The sequence below is a fragment of the Wyeomyia smithii genome, chromosome 2 (assembly GCF_029784165.1).
Source record: "Wyeomyia smithii strain HCP4-BCI-WySm-NY-G18 chromosome 2, ASM2978416v1, whole genome shotgun sequence".
NCBI classification, from domain to species: domain Eukaryota; kingdom Metazoa; phylum Arthropoda; class Insecta; order Diptera; family Culicidae; genus Wyeomyia; species Wyeomyia smithii.
In genome coordinates, this window is record NC_073695.1 from 24614615 (window position 1) to 24633477 (window position 18863).

Here is an 18863-nt window from a genome sequence, read left to right on the forward strand (position 1 = left end):
CACGATTCATTCAACGAAAGGGATCGTCCTTAAATGATGCAAGTTTCGTTCGTTTTTCTTTAAAACGAATCTAATATTGTTTTATGTTATAACACCATTGAACTTTCATTTTTACAGAGAAAAGCAAAAATCCAATAATTGAATGCATTGCAGAAAGTTCACTGTAGCAGGGATCCTTCCGAAACCGCCGTCATGTGTGAAAGTAAATCAACGTGACGTAGAACAGAGAGCGCGAGAGTTATTTCCCTCGAAGGACTCTCCCGCTGGCGAAGGAATCATCTCTGACTCACCAGCAGCTATCACACAGCCCTCGCGCTATTAAATCGTTTCGCCCAGCAGTTTTCCCGTGCGTGTATGCGAGAGAGGGAGCGAGTGCAATTTTTTCGCCAAGGAAGACTCCCTGTCCGCCGTCAATCTGGCTGGATTGTAGGAGTGAAAGATTGAAGGAAGTAGAAGAAAAAATCACCAGGTTTTTCATCCACCTCCCAAATGCCGTTTTAGTTACGTGTCATAGTTTGTGATAAAATCGCAGCAAAAGTTTGGTTGTTTCGATTGTTTCACGCTACCAGCAAGCGGGCGACAAGTAGTCGCCAGGATGGCGGACGCAGATTTCGAGGAATTTCGCCAAAATCTGGATAAAATTCCGACTTACAGCAGAGCTCCAGCCCCGTTTTATTCGTAAGTACAGTTTTGCTTTCGCAGTTTCTACCCACTCAAGCGATGCCAATTGGAGAAAAACTGAATCCAGAATGGAATATTGACCACTCAAATCGGAATAAAAAAAAAAACAACAAAACGTGAAACGTGACATATAGTCTGGCGACGACGTTGTGCATAAATCCTACCGACAAAAGGTGTCAGACTGGTTTCATTCAGTGCTCGGGTGTCCCATCTAAAGCAACATACGACTCACGTTGAAAGCATTCTGCAATTTGTGGGATAATAAAAAAAATGCTCAAGGAATATAGTAATTAGATGCAATGCAAGTGAAGTGGAAACCTTGGTGGTGTACGAGTGTGGCCAATAGAAATGAATAGCTTGCCGAGGCCGGAAGGCAAAAAAATATTTCTAACTAGGATCATATTTCCACCCCGAACGCACGGGTTCAAGCATATGAGGATTTTTTTTATTGTTCATTGCTTCGTGCATCCTTAGAGGACTTTTTCGATGATGTTAGAAACTGATGTCATTGGGGGTAATGGAAAAATCCGAATCGATACTATCTTGACAATAAATGATGCTGATGATGGTGTTGATGGTAAGATTTTATTGACAAATTGCATCTGCAGCAATGTGGTCCACTGGGGAAGCTGCAATTGCGTAGATTTAATCGACCAAAGTGTTAGAGTATGTCAAGATGTTTTCTGATGATAAAGTGTCGCTCAGATGACGCATGTTAGTGTTATTAGCGCTTTTTTAGAACATTTCGTTACAAAAATTGATGTGAACTTGTGTGGTATTGATTTGGTATGTGCTATGATTAGATAGATCAATATCATCAAAAATTTACATTTAGCGAGATAACACATCCGTTTTTAGCGTATTTTATACTGATATATGGTCAGAAATTTAACTCTACAGCGTCCAACTATTTCAAGATAGCGGGTAGGGATCCAATTTTACGCAGCATAGGCAGCCTCTTAAGACTAAGAGATGATTATAAAACTGATTTCACCGACTTTTACTATAATCATCTGTTTTACAGGGATTTTTTTGCAACACCCAGAATATGGCTACAACTTTGGTCGATTTTTTCCTTCAATTGAAGTACATTCAATGATTTTTATGTGATGAATGGTGTTTGGTATATTCGTAAACTTTTAGGTATTCAGAGTTTTGATTTCCGTTATTGAAATTGTCGATATTGATCAATATTCCAGAGTTTTAGGCCTGTTTTCTTCGGCTGGTGAAAATGGTGGATCCATGATAAATCTATTACTTACCCTAGGGATTTAAACCTACTTGTCAAAAAATGGGAAGTAAAATTACAACATAATTGCTAACTTATTGGCTATAAATAGAGCTAATCGTAGCAATTGAGGATTGCAACGATTTTTGTTATTAATAATTTTATTTGACATAACTTCTAGTGTTTCAACACCAGTGAGTCTATGTAATTCAGGTGTACCAAACCAAAGAGGACGCTTCAAAATCATTCTCAGAATTTTATTCTGAATCCTTTGAAGCGTTTTCTTCCTTGTTGAACAGCAACTTGACCAGATCGGTACAGCATAAAACATTGTTGGTCTAAAAATTTGTTTGTAATTCAGAAGTTCATTCTTTAAACAAAGTTGGGAATTTCGATTAATGAGAGGATATAAACATCACGTATATTTGATTTATTTGGCTTGTATACTCTCAATGTGCTCTTTGAAAATAAGTTTTTTATCGTAAATTAGTCCCAAGTACTTAACCTTGTCAGACCAACTTAAATTAACCCCATTCATCTTGACAACGTGATTATTGTTTGGCTTGAGGAAAAAGGCCCTAGTCTTATGGGAAAAATTATCATTCGAGTTCAAGAAGCATTGGGAGAGATTTTTCACTTTTGCAAGTAGGAAGAAATAATATCTAAATATTTCTGCAATCGACATCGCATAACAATGACTTTGTGCGTCCTGGAGGCAAATCAGGAAGGTCTGAAGTATATATGTTTTACAGGACTGGACCCAAGACTAAACCCTGAGGCACACCTGCTCTGATAGGAAATCTATCAGATTTTGAATTCTGATAGACAACCTGCTGAGTTCGATCAGTAAGATAACTGGAAAATTAATACTACAAGGCCCTACGGTTGTATGAAAAGGTGACGTGGGACTAAACACTGTAATTAGAGGGATTTTTTTACAACGAAGTTATAGTTCAAAAAGATTCATTTTCGTTTTTTTGCTTGTGCAAACAATTACATTCAATGTATTACGATGACAGCTAATCTATACATATAAAAATGCAGCTCTGTCTGTCTGTCTGTCTGTTCCATATAGGCTTGGAAACTACCGAACCGATCGGCGTGAAATTTTGTATATAGAGGTTTTTGGAGCCGAGAAAGGTGACTAAGATAGTTCGAGACCCCTCCCTCTTCTGGAAGGGAGGGGTCCCATACAAATGAAACACGAATTCCTGCACATCTCCGAAACTAACCAAGTAAACATAACCAAATTTGGTATGTTAATGTTTCTGGGGATAACAAGTATGTTCATACTGGTTTGAAACCCCTCCCTCTTCTATAAGAGAGGGGTCCCATACAAATGAAACAGAAATTTCTGTCCAACTTAAGACCTAATCAAGCAAATCAAACCAAATTTGGCATGTGGGTGTTTTTAGGGGTAACAAATATGTCCGTGGTAGTTCGACACCCATCTTTATTCTAGAAGGGAGGGGTCCCATACAAATGAAACACAAATTCATGCACGTCTCGCAAACTAACCCAGCAAACGAAACCATATTTGGCAGGTAGGTGTTTTTAGGGGTAACAAAAATATCCATAATGGTTTGATACCGTTCCCTCTTCTGGAAGGGAGGGGTTCCATACAAATAAAACACAAATTTCTGTACATCTCGAGAACTAACCAAGTAAATAGAACCAGATTTGGTATGTGGATGTTTTTAGGGGTAACAAATATATCCATAATAGTTTGACACCCCTCCCTCTTCTACAAGGGAGGGGCCCATACAAATGAAACACGAATTTCGCACAGTCCGAGAACCAATCAACCAAATACAACCAGATTTGGTATGTGAATGTTTTTAGAGGTAAAAAATATGTCCATAATGGTTTGACTACCCTCCCTCTTGTGTAAGGGAGGGGTTCCAAACAAATGAAACACAAATTTCTGCTTATCTCGAGAAATAACCAACTAAATGGAGCCGAATTTGGCAGGTGAATGTTTTTAGGGGTAACAAAAATATATCCATGATGGTTCTACTAGGGAGGGGTCGCATATGAATGAAAATCAAATTTCGCACAGCTCGAGAACCAATCAGTCAAATATAACCAAATTGGGCAAGGGAATGTTTTAGGTGAAACAAACATGTCCATAATGTTCCAACACCCTTCAACATAGGTATTACCGGAAATGTTATGATGCACTGAAGCCACAAATCGACCTCAGATAACATTTTGAATATTAAGATGGCGACTTCTGGTTTCTGAAAAACAGCGGCAAATGACCAAATATCACCCAATAAAAGTGTTTCTTCAACCAGATTGACGCTCAGAGGCCAGAAATTCATTCCAAATGCAATTTAGAAATCCAAGATGGCGACTTCCGGTTTCTGAAAAACAGCGGCAGATGACTAATGACTATGACTAATGCTATGAAGCACTGAAGCCACAAATCGACCTCAGACAACATTTTGAATTTTAAGATGGCGACTTCTGGTGTCCGGAAAACAGCCTAAAGTGACCAAATACCACCCAATTTGAGTATCTCTGGAACCAGAATGATGCAAGGAGCCAAAAATTTACCTCAGACACCATTATGAATTGTAAGATGGTAACTACCGGTTGCTAGAAAAACGGCCAAAAATGGCCGATTTCCATACAATATGAGTATCTTCGGAACCTGAATGATACACAGGAGCTAGAATGGACCACAGACACCATTTTGAATTCGAGGATGGTGACATCCGGTTTCTGAAAAAACAGCCGAAAATGACCAAATAACACCCAATATGGGTGTTTTTTAAACCAGTATAACACTCAGGGGCCAGAAATTGTCTCGAAATGCCATTTGAAAATCCAAGATGGCGACTTACGGTTTCTGAAAAATGTGACCAAGTACAACCCAATATGAGTATCACCGGATCCAGAATGATGCAAGGAGTTAAAAATTGACCTCAGACATCAGTTTGAACTGTAAAATGACTTCTGGGAAATAGCCGAAAATAACCAAATACTACTACACATGAATATGTCTGTAATCGAAATGATGTAAGGAAGCCAAGCATTGACTCTGGACACCATTTCGAATTCGAAGATGACCACTTTAAGTTTCTGGAAAACAACGAAAACAACTGAAATGCTCCCAATATATTTCCGGAATAGAATTGATGTATAAAAGCCAAAAGTCGAGGATGTTGTCATTCCGATAAAATCAATCATTGCAAACGATATAAACAAATCGTAAGGAATCAATGAATTTGAAATGTTCGAAATTAATCAATTAAACACTAAAATAGGCGAGACGAAGTTTGCCGGGTTTGCCGGGTTGATTAATTTTAAAAGAGATTTTGAATAAATCACAGTCAATGGACAAAAAATTCACCAGCATTCGCCGGCTCTTACTCTTCTATAAATATGTATAATCAGGAATTTACTCTTTCGATACTATCCAGTCACCAATATTAAGTGGATATCGAAACTGAAATGAAATAAAATTAACTTATAACTTATGACCGTTGCAAAAATGTACAATTCTTGTTGGGTAATTTATTACCATAAATCCTAGTCATGATTAATCACCATCAGAAGCAGCAATGCAGTTTTTCCTCGATTGCACACGGGTTGCTTTTCTTAATTACTTAAAAACGGTACAAGATATCGACTTCATTTCAATCCCGTTTTCCGTTTTAGACCAAATGTGATCATGTATTCGTTTTCCAAAAAAAAAACTCACAATTTTTGGTGTAAATACTGAAAATTTAAAATGTTGAATTTTGGTCTTTAGATTGACCACTATCATATTCAAACGAAGTTCAAACATTTTAAAACGGTTTTCTTCGTTATATTTGCAACTCAAAAAAGCCTTTTTTTATCCGATTCCATACAAATTTGGGACGCATCTTTCGTGTAAAAAAGAAGCGTACCGCTGCAATACGAATAGTACCGCTGCAAACTAATAAAAGTGTACCGCTGAAATGTACGAATAGAAGTGTATCGCTGCAATCATAGACGGCGGGAGCTACATATATACTGCTACATATATACTGTACGGTACTATTGAATTCACCAGCATGTTTTCTTTCAAGACATCAGTTTTCAATACGTTCTAACAGCAGATTTAGAAATTGTTCAAGAAAAAGGGTTGTTTCAAACTTTCCGAAAAACCCTTACCTTCAAGACATCAAATTAGTCTCAGTTCATGGAAGCAAATATAAATTGACCTTTTGGGACGGGGAGACTTTGTTAATTTCTCTTCTAATATCCATAAAGAGAATATCAGAGGGAATGGTTGGTGTCCATTCATGTTGTCTGTGCTAGAAATGCTCGCAGGTGATTCAGGCTGGCGACTACCGGGAAAAACCGGGAGGATCAGGGAATATCAGGGATTTAATTTTTCGATCAGAGAATTGAAAAAGTCATAAGGAAAAATTTCAGTGGCTTGGGAGTTTTTACAAAGTTAGTTCTGAATTGAATTTATTCCAGTACATTCGATGTGGACGCCCACCAGCAACCCCACAACAACACTCAATAATAATTAGGTTACTTAATTTGCTCTTTCCGACGCGAAAACAAAAGTACCAATCAATGCCGAATGAATTGAAAATATGCAAAAAATAATCGATCATTTTTAATTGACTGAAACTATGCACTCGTACTGGTAGAATTTTCCTGAAAAGTAAATTTCAAGTAGAACGTAACCATTTTAGCATAGGCTTCATTTAACCCTATTTCCGCGGAGTGATAGGGTTTCCCTCGATAAATGACCTTCAAACTATTCTTACTTGGCAATTACATGCACAATTTGCACAAACTCTATTAAAAATTAAATAAATTAAAGATCGATCTGTTCTCCAACCGTTCCATCGTTGAAAAGTATAATATATAAGTATATTTGTTAAACTGCAATCAAAGTTTATATTTCAGCTGGATTCCCGCTCATCTGTTGTACAGATAAACTTTTTGAGAATGAATTGCAGTGAACTGGTGATACCTAGTACAGGGCTCAGACGGTTAGAAAATGCAACAGTAGTGATTTAGTGACCAAAATATCAAGAAATAGTGACTTTAATTTTTTTTAAAAGAGTATCCAAATAGGTACTAACAAGTCATCAGGTAGTGCGCGCATTTTATACTAATTACTAGGGTTTTTTTTTTGTAAAAACCAGTGGTTAAACGAGATTTTTCTCTTCGGTTTCTTGCACTTTATCATCATCACGTTCACAATTGCTTCCGAACTATTGACGCACCTTCTAACATCGCCTGAGCAAGCTTCACTATCGCCATTGTCATATTCCAGCAATCAACAATGGTGATAACTTCCTTGCAACCAATTAACTGAAGACTCAAAGACTTGCTCAGTAGGTTGAATGTGTTCATAACTTGAAATATAGTGAGTTCAATTAAAGATGAAGTCACACGTTAATGTCATCAAATTTCTACCCCGGAATTTTACCAGCAAAATTGTTTGAAACTAACTTAAATAAGATTAAATCTATCATTAAAATTTCCATAAGTATCATGATGGATTTTAAACATTTTAATTGAAGTTCTTCTTATGAATAATCAGTAATAGTTTCAAAATAAATATTTCGCAAATTGTGGTAAAATGCCAAAAATACTCAAATTTTTAAGCCGAATAATCAACTTATGATTATACGAGCTATTAAATCTGGAGGTTATTCAAGTGGAGCTGCTCTTTTTTACATAGAAAAAGCATTCGACAGTGTTTAGCATAAAGGTCTGAATGCGAAATTGTTATTTTAATATTTTCTGATTTCTAAAGTCAAGATTTTAGAATAATTATTCAACTGATCTAACCAGAAATTCCAAATCTGATTGTTTTTTTTTTGTCAAAACTAATAGTTAATTGATAAACACTATTCCTGTGAACTTTGGTGCCCCTAGACGTTTCGGAAATGCCTCAAGAAGTCTTCAGAGACTTCAATAAAACTTTCCCGTAGGTAAACGGAAAAACGACGAACACGACGAGCCATTACTCGCGGCCTTTTCTGCATTTTTTCTGCATTCACCAGGGGCACCAAATGAACAGGTTGAAAAGCTATAATATTTCTAGGGAACTCTTTTGAGCTGTAGGACAACTTTTTTTCACTTTTGTCGACCAGTGTAATTTTTATTTATATCAAACTGGACATGTTTCTCAACAAAAAATATTTTTGTTCAAGATTCAAGTTCGCAAAAGCGAAGTCAAACTGGTGAGAATTTTAGCAGGAACCAGTTTAAGTCTGATCCATTTTAGATTGAGGTGGTAAAACCTATGATAGCCGTAACTTAAATCAGTTAAAAATAAACTTTAATAGTCAGGGAAAAAAATTTGGAACATCAGGGAAAATCAGGCAATATCAGGGAATTCAGTTTTTAAAATTGAGTCGCAACCCCGTGATTGGTTCTTTTTCACCTAAATTTGTTCTTGAAACTTTTCATCAATTTTCAGCGCTGAGTAATGGAATAATAGTAATAAACGGTTGGCGTGCGACCAGACCGAACCAAGCGCCATTTTTTTTTAAATTGAGTTTTTACCACCTCCACTGAAAATTGAAATCGATAATGTATCTTTCATGAAAAAACGAAATCATTTAAACAGTTCATAATGGTATTATAACAAAATTTCTCTGCAGCAGCTTGCAGGAAACATACGGGGTGGTTTAACTTTGCCCACCGATTACTCGAAATAATGTTTTTGGCGCTTGGTTCGGTCTGGTCGCACGCCAACCAACTAGCGTATTATAAAATTGTCCAACATTTTATCTGTCCAACAACATATTGGTTATTGTTATCCTTCATGCGGTTATGCTGTTATTTGCCACTTTCATTTCTTTTTTAACAGAATGCAGAAAAAAAAGGACGTAGTCCCACGTCAAAAGTTCGTAATTCTGCAATCAAACTTTTATGCCAAACACTGTCGAATGCTTTTTCTATCTCTAAAAAAGCAGCTCCAGTGGAGTAACCCTCAGATTTGTTAGCTTGTATCATATTAGTAACTCTGAGCAATTGATGAGTAATGGAATGCCCATGACGAAATCCGATCTGTTCATCTGCAAAAATTGAATTTTCGTTAATGTGTGACATCATTCTGTTAAGAATAATTCTCTCAAACAGTTTACTTATTGAAGAAAGCAAACTGATTGGTCGATTACTTGAAACCTCAGCTGGATCCTTATCCGGCTTTAAAATTGGAGAAGTTTTTGCGTTTTTCCATAATTTGGAATTTTGGGCAGTTGAAAATTTTTACTAAAAATTACATTGTGCTCTAAGGGAGATGTTTGACTAATATGTTAAAGATTCCATCGTTACCAGGTGCTTTCATATTTTTGAAATTTTTAATAATTGATTTAATCTCATTCAAGTTGGTTTCAATTATTTCTGCAGGTAAAAAATTCTGGGAAGAAATTATATCAAATTGACGTGTGACTTCATTTTCAATTGGACTCACAAAATTCAAATTTGAGTTATAAACACTCTCAAACTGCTGAGCAAGTCTTTGAGCCTTCTGTTCATTGGATACAAGAAAACGTTCACCATCTTTTAAAACTGGAATAGGCTTTGAAGGTTTCTTAAGAATCTTCGACAGCTTCCAAAATGGTTTTGAATATGGTTTCAATTTTTCAACTTTAGTCTCAAACTTTGATTTCTCAGAAGAGTAAATCTATGTTTAATCTATTTCTGTAAATCTTTATAAATTATTTTAAAAACAGGGTCACGAGAACGTTGATATTGACGTTTTTCAAACGAATTAGAAGTTGAAGATTTTCGTCAATTATTGGTGAATCAAATTTCACTTGAACCTTTGGAACAGAATAATTCCTGGCATCAACAATTGCACATTTTAATGCTTCCAAAGCGGAATCAATATCCATTTCTTTTTGCAAATCAAGCTCATTATTGAAATCAGTCTTAATATGAGTTTTATATCTTTCCCAATTAGCCTTGTTATAATTTAAAACAGAGCTCATAGGGTTTAAAACTGATTCATGTGATAAAGAAAAAGTTATTGGAAGATGGTCAGAATCAAAGTCAGCATGTGTGATCAAATCACTACATACATGACTTTGATCTGTTAGCATCAAATCAATTGTTGATGGATTTCAATCATTGTCATTGAATACAATTTCGCCATTGGAATTGCTTTGAGAACTATTCCATGATCGAAGTTTAGCGTTAAAATCGCCGATTATAAAAAATTTTGAACGATTTCTGATGAGTTTTTATAAATCACCTTTAAAATAATTTTTGTGCTCGCGTGTGCATTAGAATGGTAAATGACGAGAAACTGGCAACAAGGCCGATTGTTTGTGCGCGTTTTTATCTCCACGTAATTTCTTCATTACAAGAGTGTTTTGCGCGAAAATAAATGGTGAAATCAACTACAATTACTAGTGTTGGTGTCACAAATAACAGAACTATCGGAATGCAAGATAAGTGATATTATTTATATAGATTTCTTTCTGTTTGAGTTGTTTGCGTTGGCATACGATATGCTCAACTGCAATTGTTTTCTGACATGTAGGCGGCGTTGTATTTTTTTGCGTTGATCTTCACGTGTAGAGTTAGATTCACACAGATCTGTTTCGTATGTATTTTTGTTTGAGGGTAGAGGAAAAATAAAGTAATTATTTACTAAAATGTTTGTAAATAAACAGAGGGTATCTTGTTCATACGAATGCGTCACTTAGCACGTATTTTTATAGTTTCGGGTTTACGTTTCGGAGAACATTGGACTTTGTTCGCGTAGGTCTCATTTGACAATGTTCAACTAAGAGGTGAGGCCCCTTTAGGCTGGCTGACTAAAGCTAGATTTGCTACTAATGAAAGTTACGTTAACCGTTATGTACTCGGCAGGGTACCCGGTTACCTTTTCAGACTTTACTACTTTAAATAACAAGGATAACCTCAACCCAGCCAGCTGAAACTTATGGAATGCTCCTATCCAGTGGAAATAAACCATTTCCCATCATCAGACTGTTTACACTGTTGACTGTTTATACCCCATAAGTACTCGGCAGGGTACCCGGGTACCCACAAAATGAAATGCTTCTTGCTTCTTCAGTTCTTGGCCGATTTTCGATCTTGGGCTGTCAAAAGATTGGAAAATCTATCTACTTTTAGAATCTGAGACCGACATGACCGCGTATGGTTCCTGTAAATCCGGATCTTCGGGAGCATGTTCCGGTAAGACAAATTAGTACAATTGTCGATAAAACCGACCAAAATTGGTATCAAAATTCATGAAACCACTCTGGGAGTTGATTAATCATTAATTTTGAGTCCGTTTGATGAATGTCCGAAATGGGCATTTCGGAGCAGATTCCCGACCTTGAACACGGTCCCGAAGATCCGGATTTACGGGAACCATATTAGGACCAATGGCTCTTTCGGCCCCACATACTAAAAATAGACAAATTTTCCAATCTTTTGACGGGTCAAGATCGAAAATCGGGTAAGAATCGAAGAAGTAAGAAGCATTTCATTTTGGTGGGTACCCGGGTACCCTGCCGAGTACTTACGTGTGTTAAAATTGCCGAGTACATAACGGTTAAATCGGTTGATAAAAATTAGTGTATAACTAAATTATTAACAGTCTAAACTCTACGTATTCATTCATCCATAACCACTAAACATAAAACAGTAAAGTTGCTATATATATAATCTAAAAATTTCACTGATAAAATACAAATTAAACTAAAAAGTCAGTTAATCACAATAGCTTCAACTCTTCGTAGCTCTCAAAATTCATACCTATAATATAATCAATTATCGACCCGCAACATCTAACAGCTGTATCCCAGGGTCTCCCTTTCCTACTAAAATTTCTCATCTCACGTAACATTTTTAAGGGCACGTAGAGTTCTCTACGGTTCTCTTAAGTAAATGTTGGACTAACATTCCTTTTCCGTTCCCCAACAGTAGAAAGGACGTGGTCAGGGCGGTAACAATTCTCTGGAGACATCTGACCTTTGTTTAGCAACCTTTGATTAGATCCCAAATTTCATGTTGCTACTCACAAACGAGGGTAATTTGTTTTCGTAAACAGAGTATTGTTGTTGACACCACGTACGAAGTTGTGCAGCTGTTTATGCTATGCTATGCGTGTGCATTGGAATAGTAAATATGCTGCGGTAATTAATAAAATCCCAAGTTCAGTTTGAACTTCAATTCCCAAAGTTGCAATAACTTTCGTCTCAAGAAGAGCATGATGTTTGATTCGGCGGTGGATTAAAATTGCAACTCTACCGCCGGAACCCTGAATCCTATCATATTTATAAACCACGTAATTGGGATCATATTTTAATTTGATGTTGGGTTTCAAAAATGTTTCAGGAATAATTACTATGTGCACATTATTTACTGGTAAAAATTAAAAGCTCATCCACATCGGCTTTTAATAAGCGTGCATTCCAATTTAAAATTTTGATTGATTTCTTTACAACCATTGTTAAATTTTAAATTAAAAACGATTTTAAACGTAAAACTTGTTCCTATTTGAATTTGCCTGCAACATGGCGTTCATAAGATCGAACATTGTCTGTTGCAGAAAAGAAAGTTTACCTGCCGTAATAGGCTCCAGGCATTAGAAAAAATATTTTCGGTAGCAATATTAGCTGCGGTAATCAATGTATTTTAATTTTCTACCGGTTTTTGTTTACCTCCCTTATTAACGGTCATTTAGGAACTACCAACATTAGGTGAAATAATGTTCGAACTACCTGTGACCTGTGCATACGTTAAACGGGTATGCAAAGGTGTAGAAAAATTGGGCGATACAGCGGGGCTATATGTTTTGAAGTTTGTTTTGGTTGGGAGATTGAATTTTGTTTACCCTGTCTTGCCTTAACAATGGCTAAACGGACTGGGCATTGATAAAAATTTGACATATGGTTGCCGTTACAATTGGCGCACCGAAAATTTTTGCTGTCTTCTACAGGACTTGTGTTCTTTTTGTGAGAGGCTCCACAAATGTTGCCGAACCCACTGTGCAGTCGTCACCGGTTGTCAGTGAGTCCCGGTCACGCATGGCAGACTACCAACAGAACGGACATAGATCAGCGTCAAATGATAGATAAAATATCGATTGATAGAGGAGGAAGTGAAGAGAGTTAATCAGTGTAGTTAAAGCAAGGAAGATAATAGAAATTTGGTTAGAGGAAGAGTTTGTTGAAAGTGTTAAATTTGTGGACAGGAAAGGTAAAAGGAATAAAGATTCAGATGGAATATTAATTAAAATTATATATTGTTTAGATAGGCTGAAAGGAGATTTCTTAAAATTATTATTTGCACATTCCGCATAGTCGAAAAACACCAAAATGTGAGTTGCAAATTTTGTTATTATAAACAGCATTAACAAATAAAAAATTTTCAGCTTTGAAGCTGCAGTAAAACGCACGCTATCAGAGAGGTGATTTTGTGCTTCGCGACACCGAAAACTTCCTCAACAAGGCTTTTTTGGTTCATGTTGCAGAAATCAGATCCATGGCAATATCGTTGGCAAGTACGGCATTGGGTGATATACTTTTAACCTCCGCCAAACTTCCTATAAATTTCCCATTTCACACGCACATTATATAAAGCATGTGCTTTTCCAAAAAATTTTAAGTTGTTAACCTCACTGCGGTTAAAATGAATTAAATAGTTCACAAGCGAAACTCCAGTTCTCTGACTGTTTTCACCTCGTGATTTTTGTTTCATAAGAAGTACTTGGGTAGGGGCTATGCCAAGTAATTCTGTCAAAGTAATTTTGATCTCATCAACGATTTAATCGTTGGTGAGACCTTTCTAGACAACCTTGAACGGCTTGGCATTCTTGGTGTCGTAGGTAAAAAATGTACACCTTGTCAGTTAAATACTGAACAAGACGATCACGACCCTTTATTGAGTCGGTTAATAAGAGGCATTCACCTCTACGGCCAATTTGATAGCTAATTTTACCGTCAGAAACAAACGTTCCTTCTTGAAAATATTAAATTCAGAAGAAATAGTTACCACAATGGGTGTAATTTTCTCCTTTTTTTAAAGAATTTACATTTTGTATAGTATCATTACTAATAACTTCCATTTCACCGGCTTCTTGCTGAGGCAAAATATCAAACATGTTATCACTGTAGACACTCGAATTGTCCGAGAGAGGATGCTCTCTCTTTCTCCTCGTAGTGATGCGCGGTTTCTTTTTTCGCCCTGTCATTTCAGGTAATACTAAAAAAGTTAAAAACAAATGTTAAATTCAAAAGTAGGTAGTCTTGATAAAGACGGATGTGGAATAACTTTCAGGTAGTCTTTAAAGGACGCACTGACAAAACACAAACTTTGAAGCTATAGGCAGTCAAAGACCAGTCCACAATATAGAGTATAATTGTAAAACTCTCTAAAAACGAAAGAAAACTTACAAATAAAATACTCAGAAGTTAGTCAAAACAAAGATGCATGGATGATTTAAAGCCAAAAGTTAGAAAATTCACTGCCACAAGTCATGATCCCAGTCTAGATTTGTGAAATGGTCGGAATGCAACCAAACCGAAGCAAGTGCCATTCAAAAAATTAAGTTATTGATGTGTTTATTCCAAATGCTGTTTTTGATGGTCTGTTTTTAAAGGCCATGCAAGTCACCCCGGTTTATCTGGAAAGAAAATGTCAATCGAATAGTAAAAAATATAGCGAGTAGTTATATCACAGCAGGTCGTTATGGTTCTCAGAGCTTCTCTGCATTGATTTTGCAATCGTTGCACATCCAATGTGACGTATATAATCTATCATAACAAAATGTAGGATGGAAATGTACTTTGGAAATCGGGATGAGTAACCTTACGTGATGCTATATCCTGTTTACCACTCACCCACACTTGCATCTTTTGCATACAAATGTTTTGCGTACGATGCTAGGTTTGCGGGATGTTTCTAATACGCTATTCGAAGAAATCGTTTACAAAAATTATTATGTACAAAAATTATGCCCAGGAAAATAGCTAGGATTATAATCTTATGCGTTTGTAAAACACTATGCTTTTCATACCAGATACCAGTGATGAAATGCAGGTACTCTCACCATCTTTAAAAAGTTTAAATTACAATAAGACGCGTCTGCATAGGTTATGAGCAACTGCATTGATTGCTTTCCAATTACTTTCGTTTGACCGAAGTATGGTGCCAACTGTAAAATTTCATTTTCGCTCTCTTTGTCTCATACCCGTTCACAGTTTGGTGCCGGATGTGGATCTAGATGAGGACACACCATCGAGCAAAAGTGGCGATGGATCGGACCACGAGGACCCGCCAAGTGAAGCGGATTCGGTGTTGGAGAAGCCGACCCCGAGTAAAACCCAGCAGATCATACAAACCATTTCGACCATCAGCAGCAGCAGTGCCGAGGATGACGACATGGGTGACGGGCTGAAAACTGGTAGCATTTTGGGTTCGTTGTCCATCGCTAAAGTGGATTTACACCACACGGAAGCAGGTGCGGAAACCGCAACGGCCCAAAATAATCCGATGCAGCTTGCACTGTGCAACATCACAACGTCGCAGCTGGCAAGGACCAGTTCGCTGCCCTGGATTCCAGGTCAAGTCGAGCGGAGGCGGCGCAAGCTTCCGGAAATACCCAAGGATAAAAAATGTACGTAATTACCATACCAAATTTATTCGGCTGGTTTGATTAAAAAGACAATTTTTTTTTAGCTTCCGTACTGCAGCTGCTTTCCTCGGGACAAACATCGCTGGCCGATGAGTTGAACGCCACCAAAAAGAACAACCCACACCAGACATTCCTGAAGCAAAACTCTTTGCTTGCGCTCAAATGTAGCTATCTGCTGGATGAGGACTCCAGTCCGGACTCGGATCGGTTGCAGAGTTTGGGCGATGTGGACAGTGGTCATAGTACCGCCCACTCGCCGAACGATTTCAAGAGTATGTCTCCGCCAGCCCCCCAAGCATCCTCACCCGTCACATCGCCCTTCCCGCCGCCGTACGGTGGAGTTCCTTTCAGCCAGCTTGAAATGCTGGAAGCAACCCACCGTGGACTTCACAAGTTTATCCCTCGCCATCACGATGAGATTGAGCTGGAGATTGGCGATCCACTGTATGTTCAGAAGGAAGCCGAGGACTTGTGGTGCGAGGGGGTAAATCTACGCACCGGTCGGCAGGGAATATTTCCTTCGGCTTACGCGGTCGATCTGGACTACAACGATTTTGATCCGACGACGGTGGAGATGAAACGGGAACGGTATCTGCTCGGGTATCTTGGCTCGGTGGAAACGTTGGCTCACAAGGGTACGGGTGTGGTTTGCCAGGCCGTTAAGAAGATCATCGGTGATGGCAGCCAATCGCCGAAGGCTCAGGCTTGCATACTGGAGATCTCCGATCAGGGCCTCCGGATGGTGGAAAGAGCGAGGGTGAGTTTTCTCGCCTCATTTGAATTTACGACAGCAGCTAATAAATCGATTTGCCTTCTTTGCAGAACAAAAAAGACAAACGACCGTGCATCGATTATTTCTACTCGCTGAAGAACGTGTCCTTCTGTGCGTTCCACCCGCGGGACCACCGCTACATTGGGTTCATCACGAAGCACCCGACGGTGCAGCGTTTCGCCTGTCACGTATTCCAGGGTACAGAATCCACCAGACCAGTAGCCGAGGCGGTTGGGTAAGTTTTCCCTTCCGTTTTTTTTGTCGGTCAGTTAAAACCAATATCTCTCTATTACAGGAGGGCATTCCAACGGTTCTACCAAAAGTTCATAGAAACGGCATATCCGATAGAGGACATTTACATAGAGTAAGCAACATGTTGACTCATTTTTGGACACTATTGCTAACATAATTCAACCAAAGAGTATTTATTGTGAGACAAAAATAACAGTTGTTGATTTTTGATTATAAAACAGAATGCGACGCGATAAGCGGGATCTTCTATACCTATGCGTTTTGGGTCTGTTAACTTTGTTAATCTTCCAACCGATTTTCAGACTTTTATAATTTGACGTGACATAGCAGCTTGCTACAGCTTGTGTTACGTGTGCTCTAGAATTCTACAGTGCAAAAAGCCTTAACTTTTTTCTCCGATTAAAATAATTCTCACATCACTATGAAGGATTAAAAGGGTTGATTGACCTAAACAACAATATAACAAAACACACATAACTGCTACAGCAGTAGTAGATATGTTAAAATAGCTGACTTATGCCATGGCGAGTTATTTCTGTACATATTAGATTAAATTTGTATATCAGAGGCAGAGGAGAATCGATGTATATTTTTATGACGACGGTTCAGGACGGTTCTGCTGGAAGAAGAATTAATCGTCCGACTGAGGAATGATGTTTTGCAATACATATTTGACCGGTTGCCTACGCAGATTCCTTGGCCACTGGCCGAAAATAGACCAATATATTTTATAGCAGTGCTTGTGAATAAATGCTTCCCAATTTACAGCAATTGCCTAGGTTTGCCTTTCTTTGCAGCAGTCGCTTCAGCGTAGGAGTTATCTTAGTTAGAACAGCTTTATTTACTTACTATTAGAAGTACGAACATCTTTCTCGATTTCTTTGTTATCAAATACTGCTTTTATGTGTAACCAAAGCGTGATTGTTACTGAGGGTGAGAATTTTTCGCACGGCGAACTGAAGGAGAATGGAAGAGAACCGAAAGGGAGCGAGAGATTGAGGGCATATTATAATTCAATCATACTCATGAAATAGTAAAACAAGGTGTTATTTATAATCGTATAAATTAAACAGTTATACTTAAAACCAAAAAAAAAGTTGAAGAAAACAACAAAAACAGTATATTGCATTTTTGATGAAACTCAAGAAACTCAAAGGAAACGACAGACAAAAGATACTCATTCAATCAGTGTTAGAAAATTCGATCGATTGAGCTGACAACAAGAAAAAAAAATCGATCGCACTTGTTTGCAGCATTAGACGTAAAATTGTAAACAGAAAACAACAAACAAAAACAACAATAAAACTTTATATCACACAAAGCAAAACGATTATCTCTGGATTCAAGCAAGTAATTTTCCAAACACAAACTCTTAACTCTTTTCGAATTGTATTAAAAAGAAAAAGAAAATATAAACAAAACGAAAGAACAACAACAGCAGCGATAGAGACCACACCACATGTATAGTAAACAAAAACTACAATAATGAATGAAACCTTTTTGCCGCAGTGCTGCAATCTACTTTCACTCTCCTGCAACCATACACACTAGTCAGTGCAATGAACAAACGCCTATGTATTATCATTCATTCCAATCCAATGGCGGCAGCAATGGAACAAACTACTTATGACCGAAAAATAAAACTCCCATTTGGGAATGGAATGGTGCGATGCGTTTTTTTGCGTTTTTTTTTTTTGCTGGGGTTGGTCTCATCCGTGTGTAATCCTGTTTTTTTCTTACTGTGTTCAGGGACAGTTCTAGATTTCATTCGAGTGGAATCGTTTGTCAAAGAGTCACATTTTCAAGTGAAGTGATAGAAAATAGTCACTTGGAGCTGAATCGGGCGAAAATTTTTTCGATCGTATCCCGAGCAGAATGAGTGCGAGTGTTGTCTTGGTGAAAAAGCACTTCTTCCTTCGCCATACTCGGCCATTTCAATCGATATAATGATGTTGAGCAAATCCACAAAAAACGGGCAACCAATTTAATCGAGTATTTTTTAATTCGGCTGAAATTTTGCATAGACGATTCTGAAGGCAAAAGATGCATTTTGTACTACTGGTTTAATTTTTTGAAATGCGACCCATTTTTGAGAAGAAATTTTGGGAAGGTATTGATGAGTACAAATATTTAAAGGGCCTAACTAACCTTTGATCGTTTTGACGTATTCGATAAAGTTGTAGATAATAATGTTATCTTTCCGAAAAAAATACACACTCTAAAAAAATATTTATTTTTTTTTTAAAATAAGTTAAAATTTAAATAAGAGTTCTAGAAATAAGCTTTTATTTTAAATCTAGTTTTTTTCATAAAAACTA

General features: G+C 37.4%; 1 protein-coding gene across 1 annotated transcript; it reads left to right on the forward strand.

Annotated features, from left to right (window-relative positions):
* The first annotated feature begins 319 nt into the window (after window positions 1-319).
* LOC129724311 (JNK-interacting protein 1) lies at window positions 320-18212 on the forward strand. Its single transcript, XM_055679068.1, has 5 exons — window positions 320-678; window positions 15088-15503; window positions 15566-16278; window positions 16344-16528; window positions 16589-18212. Exons 1-5 carry the CDS (start codon window positions 596-598, stop codon window positions 16659-16661), a joined length of 1470 nt encoding a protein of 489 aa, XP_055535043.1. The 5' UTR covers window positions 320-595; the 3' UTR covers window positions 16662-18212.
* The last annotated feature ends 651 nt before the right edge of the window (window positions 18213-18863 follow it).

Bases quoted from the DNA above. Each gene is read 5' to 3' on its own strand.
- LOC129724311 (XM_055679068.1), top strand. From the start codon at position 596: ATGGCGGACGCAGATTTCGAGGAATTTCGCCAAAATCTGGATAAAATT. The intron at 16,279-16,343 runs GTGAGTTTTCTC...CCTTCTTTGCAG, and splicing joins GGATGGTGGAAAGAGCGAGG to AACAAAAAAGACAAACGACC. The intron at 16,529-16,588 runs GTAAGTTTTCCC...TCTCTATTACAG, and splicing joins CCAGTAGCCGAGGCGGTTGG to GAGGGCATTCCAACGGTTCT.